This window comes from Colobus angolensis, unplaced genomic scaffold (genome assembly GCF_000951035.1).
Source record: "Colobus angolensis palliatus isolate OR3802 unplaced genomic scaffold, Cang.pa_1.0 Scaffold264, whole genome shotgun sequence".
NCBI lineage: Eukaryota > Metazoa > Chordata > Mammalia > Primates > Cercopithecidae > Colobus > Colobus angolensis.
This window is the reverse complement of record NW_012115866.1, coordinates 229,172-236,789: the sequence shown is the minus strand read 5'-3', so window position 1 is coordinate 236,789 and position 7,618 is coordinate 229,172. Positions and strand designations below refer to the sequence as shown.

At 44.3% G+C, this 7,618-nt stretch overlaps 1 protein-coding gene across 1 annotated transcript in view; it reads left to right on the top strand.

The window, feature by feature from the left end:
* Window positions 1-7,618, top strand: part of CRTC3 (CREB regulated transcription coactivator 3) — a 131,350-nt gene that overhangs the window by 91,161 nt on the left and 32,571 nt on the right. The window contains exon 7 of the mRNA XM_011947416.1: window positions 4,297-4,332. Coding sequence (XP_011802806.1) covers window positions 4,297-4,332 — 36 coding nt within the window. The remainder of the gene's footprint in view (window positions 1-4,296; window positions 4,333-7,618) is intronic.

Here is a 7,618-nt window from a genome sequence, read left to right as displayed (position 1 = left end):
CAGGCACCCGCCACCTCGCCCGGCTAGTTTTTTGTATTTTTAGTAGAGACGGGGTTTCACCGTGTTAGCCAGGATGGTCTCGATCCCCTGACCTCGTGATCCGCCCGTCTCGGCCTCCCAAAGTGCTGGGATTACAAGCTTGAGCCACCGCGCCCGGCCAAGATTTTTATAATTTATCTCTTTTTGTTTAATTATTCAGAATCTATAAAGAGGGCATGTTGGCCATTTCCCTGGCAGCATGTACAGCTTAATGACCATTGCACACATACATGCAGATAGGGAAGCACGGGATTCTCTGGGACACATGCCCTGTACCATGGCCTAGGACTGTCCCCAACACCCCTTCTGTCATCGGGCTTGTGGAGGAGGGGCTGGGGTGGTCCTTTTCCTTTTAGGGAGAGTCTAGAGCTAAGGGGAGAAGAGTGTGTAATAGTTGTCTTCTCTGCATCCGGGGCTGTAGATGCTGAATATTGCCATCTTTGGGGACCACAGTACCCAACTCCTTAGGGTGGAGGGGGCTTGGCATGCCTCGGACCTAGTGACCTTTCACCTGCCAATAAACTTTGACCTGCAGAGTTAAGGAGAAGGTTTACAATGCAAATAACCTTGAAAGATGTAAGCCTGTTAATTGCATGGATTGGACAGGGGTACAGTGGCAGGTACAACATCCCAGATCTGAAGAGGGGCAAAAAGAATTTCACCCGGGGACAAGAGGGCCCAGAACGGGGTGGCTGAAACACCAGAGGCCTCCTTTAGGACACTGGTTAAAGGGTCTTCCCCTTGCCTTCCCTCCTTCTACTTAGCAAATCAGGGCTGTGTGAGGAATTATTTTAGATTTGCCAGGCAAGGGAGCACACAGAAGGAACATGGTCTCGGTTCCCTTAGTTAGAAGAGAGCAGCCCTTGGTGACTCTGAGGCTGTGAGGTTTCCTGGAACACAGATGCAGCCTTGGTCATCGCTGTTCTTTCCCTGTGGGACTGATAAAATGAGTGTTCTGTTTCCAGATAGCCAGTCACAACTCATTCCTTTTTCCTTTTAACCCTTTATTTGTAGTGCCATCTTGTGGGTTTTTAATTTAGTAGTAAAAATCCAGGCTTGGATATTTTGATGATATGTTAGCTTGGTGCCAGTGTATCAGTCATTGCCACCAACACCCTTCTGGTCACCGCAGCCCAAACCCTGAGAGTTGCATCTAATTACTCCCATTCCCATGCCCCCACGCCCATTCAGTAGCCGAGTCCTGTTCATTTTATCCCTGCAGCATGTCTCAAATCTGCCTCTGGTTTTCTGTCTTCACTGCCAGTATCCTACTTGGTTCCTGTTTGCCTTGGACTATTGCATTGGTTTTCTCCTCGGCCTCCCTGCCTTAATAAGGCTTTCTCCTTTCAATCCACCTCCTACTCTGCTGCAAGAGCAGTCTCTGAAGCTTAGCTCTGATCATGTCACTTCTCTAACTGAAACCTTCCATCCCCCACATCCTGCCAGATGACCAGCAGCCTCCTCCAATCCAGCCCATCTCCCAGTCCTCCCACCATGTGCTGCAGCCACATTCTTCCGTCTTCCTTCTCCTTCTTTTCCTTCCCCAACCACCCCCCACTCCTTCTCCTCCGCTGCTGCCACCGCCGCTGCCTCCTCCTCCTTCTCCTCGCACTGGGCATCCCCTTCAGCTTCGCTTCCAGTTGTCTAAATCTTCCAGGTACTACAGCAAATTGGTTAGGGACATGAATGTTCTGAAGACACACAGGCCAGAGTTCTAGTCCCAGAACTTACTAGCAGTGTGATCTTGGGAATGATAATAGCGCCTGCCTCACAGAGTTGCTGTGGGGATCACATGAGATCACCTGTGTAAAGTGCCTGGCACATAGTAAGTGAGCCGTCAGGTTGGTTGTTGGTTATCCTCTTCTTCATCATTATCCTTCAATGAATGATGCCTCAGGTACCACCTCCTCCATGAAGCCTTCCTTCTGTTCCAGTCTGAGAAGAGCATGCACTAATGGGGCTGTCACATGGGGTGTCTGTCAGCCACTCAGGCAGTTTCACATAGTAACCCTCAGTTGAGTCCTCCTGTTTCAGGGACTGGTCAGCCTTAGTAATTAAACCTTGAGTGATTGGTGTCTTGATGATGAAGAGATGCTTCAACACGCCATACCAGATTGCTATGTAAAAACTAGTTTTAAATTTTTAACAGGATAGTTACTTTTTAATGATCAGAATGAAGTTCCCTGCCCTTTCTTAATATGAGGGTCTCAGGAAAGTCAGAATAGTAATCCGAAGCTCCTGTCCTTTTGATGGTGCTGGTTGTAGAGCCACAACTTTTCTCTCTCCACACCTCAGTATTCACCTGTTCCCACTGCCTGTCTTTATATGGGTTAAATGGCTGATTAAGTAAGAATGGGCCAAAGGGCTGGGCGCGGTGGCTCACGCCTGTAATCCTAGCACTTTGGGAGGCCGAGGCGGGTGGATCAAGAGGACAGGAGATCGAGACCATCCTGACCAACACTGTGAAACCCCATCTCTACTAAAAAAAAAAAAAATACAAAAAAGTAGATGGGCGAGGTGGTGGGAGCCTATACTCCCAGCTACTCGGGAGGCTGAGGCAGGAGAATGGCGTGAACCCGGGAGGCGGAGCTTGCAGTGAGCGGAGATCGTGCCACTGCACTCCAGCCTGGGCCAAAGAGCTAGACTCTGTCTCAGAAAAAAAAAAAAAAGAATGGGCCAAGGACCTTCTGCAATAGTCTCCTGAGACGATGATTAAAAAATGTAGGCCAGGCGCGGTAGCTTACACCTGTAATCCCAGCACTTTGGGAGGCTGAGGCTGGCAGATTACCTGAGGTCAGGAGGTTGAGACCAGCCTGGCTATCATGGTGAAACCCCATCTCTACCAAAAAATACAAAAATTAGCCGGGCCTGCTGGTATGTGCCTGTAATCCCAGCTACTGGGGAGGCGGAGGCAGGAGAATTGCTTGAACCCTGGAGGTGGAGGTTCCAGTGAGCCAAGATCACGCCACTGTACTCCAGCCTGGGTGACAAAGTGAGACTCTGTCTCAGGAAAAATTAAAAAATTTTAAAAATGTAGATTCCTTGGCCGATTCTCACACCTTCTGAATCAAAATCTTTGAGGGTTGGTCCAATCTGCATTTTGGCAGGCTTACCCAAGGGCTCTTTATGTGCTCTAAAATAAAGCTTTCAATCACTTACTTACATTCTAGTTCTGTGGGCCTGAAAGAAATTCTGTGTTTGTGTGTCTGCTTAATTCATCGGCCTCTTTGTACTCCTGGGGACTCTTCGTGTTGCCCCCACCCCTGGGCTCTGTTAAAATTTTGTATCTTCTACCTGTGTTACAGAATGTGCTACTGTGTTACCATGATCTGTCTTCTCACCTACACTGTATCCCCCAGCCCCACCTAGCACTTAATGTAGAAACTTATTAAATATGGGTTGAGTGAATGGTTATTAGACATTTCATTTAAATTGTATAGACTAATCAGGTTAACTTGTAGGTTAACCTTAGCCAAAAACTTATCTAAAATGTAAGTAAGCTATACTTAAATGCTTAGAACTTAATAATATATCCTGATTCTATACTGAAAAATATTTGATTGCTCTTAGGGGAATGCTAAGATATTACATTCTTGGCACAGTTCTTTAGTTTTAGCTTATAGCAATAGGAAATACTATACTTTGTCATCTGCAGTATAATTTATGGATTAAAAATACTTCATTCAGCCAGAGCTTATTCCAAGTCAAAGTTTTAAAACTTTGTGAATAGCTATCTCATGTACCCTTTAAATTAACTTAGACTCCAGATAAATTTTATTCTTAAAATAACTTCACTGCATGAGAAATATATATAATAGCATACAGCATGGAACTTCGGATTTGTTCCTGTAGACACCCATGGTAAGTATCAAACAGTGATGCAGGCTTTTTGAGTTACCTGTTCTTACCCCCATGATAAAGCATTTGGAAGAGAATTTCCATCTATACTTCTTTACTTTGTGGTTTGAATGGAGATTCTCAGGTTTTGTAAAAATTGCTCTTTCAGGACAGAGACAGTAAGAAAATTTAAGACACAATTTTAAAGGAAAAAAAAGGAAACAAATTTAGTTTCAAATTAGCTATGCCTATTTTTAGTATAAATGATAAAGCACCTTAAATGAAAATCAGTGTATCAAAAGTACGTTAGAATTTTCAAAATTCTATTTCAAATTATAAAGAGTTACTAATTCATAAATTCATGAAAATGAAAGTACCACATAAAAGCGTTTTCTTTTTTTCTTCTTCCTTTCCCAGTAGGTTTCTGTGATGGTGAGAATAATGGACATGGGGAAGGTATGAACTTATTTTACCTACCTATATCGGAGTGGGATGCTGAGTAGTGGATATAACCTTTCAATAGCTTTACTAATAAATATTCGTGTTTTCAGGACTCCCCAGATGCTGACAACTGCTGATTGGCTTACTTTTCAGAGAGCCTTTAGAAAATTAAGGCTAGCCATGTTCAAGGCCAGGAGAAAGGAAATGTGTGGTTGCATTACAAAGGTTCCTTTTTATCTAGGTCCCCACAGTCATAAGGTTGAGCAAGGAAGCAAAAGTTGTAATCACATGAAAATATGAATGAATTGGCCGGGCACGGTGGCTCATGCCTGTAATCCCAGCAGTTTGGGAGGCTGAGGCAGGTGGATCACTTGAGGTCAGGAGTTTGAGACCAGCCTGGCCAACATGATGAAACCCTGTGTCTACTAAAAATACAAAAATTAGCCGGGCGTGGTGGCACGTGCCTGTGGTCCCAGATACCTGTGAGGCTGAGGCAGGAGAATCGCTCGAACCTGGGAGGTGGAGCTTGCAGTGAGTCGAGATCATGCCACTGCACTCCAGTCTGGAGATCAAGTGAGACTCCGTCTCAAAAAAAAAAAAAAGAATGAATTGATCACTTAAACAATTAGTTATTCCAGTAGTCTCTGCCCATTTAGAAGGTCTTCGTTGACAGATATAAATAAACAATGCCAGGAAAATGCATATTGGTTGTGAAATGAAAATGCAAACCTTACACAAGATGCTGAGTTTCATAAAGCCAAATAAAACAGTGTTGGAGATCTATGGAAATGACACTCAAAGCCATTGACAAATGAGGGTCCGACACAGTTCATTTATTCAATTAGTACCAGGCATTGTTTTCTTTTCTCTAAATCTTTATAATCTGGAATTTAATTTTTACAATCTAAAAATAAACAACTAAATTAGGTTTATATGTCACAGAGGTGAGACTCATGGGGGCCCTGGTAAATGAGGAGCATCTTGCAAGAGGCACAGCTCTCTGTCATCATCCTGCATGCTCCTTTTCTGGGCAAGCCCTTTTAGGCCATGAATAAAATCACAAACAGTTAAAACATCAATAAACATCTAATCCATTAGAACAGAAATTAGTAAATGGCTTCAAGGTTGATTGCATTCCTTCAATGCTTTGAAGAATTCCTGACAAATCTTGGATATGAAAAGGGACTAAAAGCAATGAACTCTAAGAAAACAGTCCCCATTAAGGCCTGAAGTCTGCCCCAACCGTGTTCTTACAACCAACCTCTTTGGAGAAGTAGCCTTGAGCTGTGTGATGCCACCTCACTCAGTCCTTCAAACTTTTCCCAGCATCTGACAGTACCTTTCAGGGCAATTTTTTTTTTTTTTTTTTGGGAGACGGAGTCTCGCTCTGTCACCAGGCTGGAGTGCAGTGGCGTTACCTCGGCTCACTGCAACCTCTGCCTCCTGGGTTCAAGCTTTTCTCCTGCCTCAGCCTCCTGAGTAGCTGGGACTACAGATGCCCGCCACTACGCCCAGCTAATTTTGTGTGTGTGTTTTTAGTAGAGAAGGAGTTTCGCCACATTGGCCAGGCTGGTCTCGAACTCCTGACCTCAGACGATCTGCCCACTTCCGCTTCCCAAAGTGCTAAGATTGCAGGCATGAGCTACCACACCCAGCCTTTCTGGGCCAATTTTATTCTTGACTTCTCATTGTATTGGTTTATGAAGGCCCTCAAAGCCCATTTTCCTTGTTTCCTAGTTTGCTGAGAGCCACCTGTAGCGTCAGCATTTACCAGACACTGTTTTAAGCACCCACCAGTAGAGAAGAAAACCAAGGCTCTGCCCTCATGGAACTTACATTTCTGAAGCAGTTTATATTAATGATTAAGTCAGATAACATTTGAAGAAAATCAACAAGGATGTTGACAAAATATGCTCTTCAAAAGAGAGTGATGTGAATATCGGGATTAAGAGAGACATCTGGGGACATTGACCAAGCCTGGCCTGGTTTAGCAGAAATAACTGCTGTCCTGGTGGTATTGGTCAGGTTGCCTGAAGAGCATTGTATCCTCCCCTTACCATGCTGTCGAATAAGTTAGACCCCTACCCATACTTAAGTCATTTTAGAAGTCACAATTGCATTTATATCCTCAGTTTTATTAAATACAAGATAAACTTATTTTAGAGTTTTTGTTTCAAACTCTTTTCTCAATATTTACTAGGAAAGTTTGGGCCTTGTTTCGTGTGACCTCTTTCTGGGGTCCATTATTCTTGGGTACTCGGCCATCTTTTGTGGGGCTAAGACAGGATAGTCATGACAGTCACACTGGAGCTTCTGTGGCCACTGGAACTCAACAGCATTCCTGGTTCTGAGTAGTCACCGGTGTCCCTAACTTGGAATCCCCTTCCTGACATCAGATCACTTAACTCCTGAAGGCTGGTCCTTGTTTTCTGGTCTCTTTCTGAGAATAAAAAGTATTTACTTGTTCTGTGACCCAGCATTCTTGTTTTACCTGGCACGACTGAGAGAGTTAAAGCGGAAAGCCCTGTAAGGGTGCCTTTATACAGGTTGTTTCATAGCATTAAAGAGCCAACAGCAGTCCAGCAGCTGCCCAGCCTCAGATCCTCTGGGTTGTTGGTTCCTCTTTGTCCCCCACTTCCATCCCACAACCAAGGAGTTTCACTGCCACCATGTCTTCCAGCTAATACTCCTCTTCTCCATACTTTCCCCATTTCATCTTTGTTGCAGGCTCTCTCCTCATCCCTCTTCTTCCATTCTCTCCTTTGCCAAGCCTGCGGAGCCCTCCCTGCCCTGACCTCAGTCATCTCCTTTTACTTCCTACCATGCCCTTGACTCAGCCTACACTCCAGTTGAAAAGAGTTGCTCTACTCTTACCTTCCCCTCTCTTGGAATTCCCTTCTGTGTCTCTAAAGGGCTCCCCCCAGTGCCCATCTCCAAAACCCTCCTGGCCTCTTCCCCTTCTGCAGTTCACCTCTCAGGAGCATCGTACCCTCAGCTCTCTCGGGCTTCCACTCGTTTCTTCCTTCAGTGATGGTTATTTATGAGTTGCCCTTATCCACTGACTAGATTACAAATTTGTGAAAGGTTGAATCCATGTCTTACTCATTTCTGCAGTTCCCACGGTAGTGCCCAAAGTGCTTTCCCTAGTAGACAGTCCATGAATAAGTCATTTTTGTGTGTTAAATAAGTCAAACATTTTATTTGTTAAATCAGTTTTTACAAGGGTAATTTGTTCAGCCAAAGGTAGGTAGGATGGATGCTTTCTTTTTTTTTTTTTTTTTTTTTTTGAGACGGAGTCTTG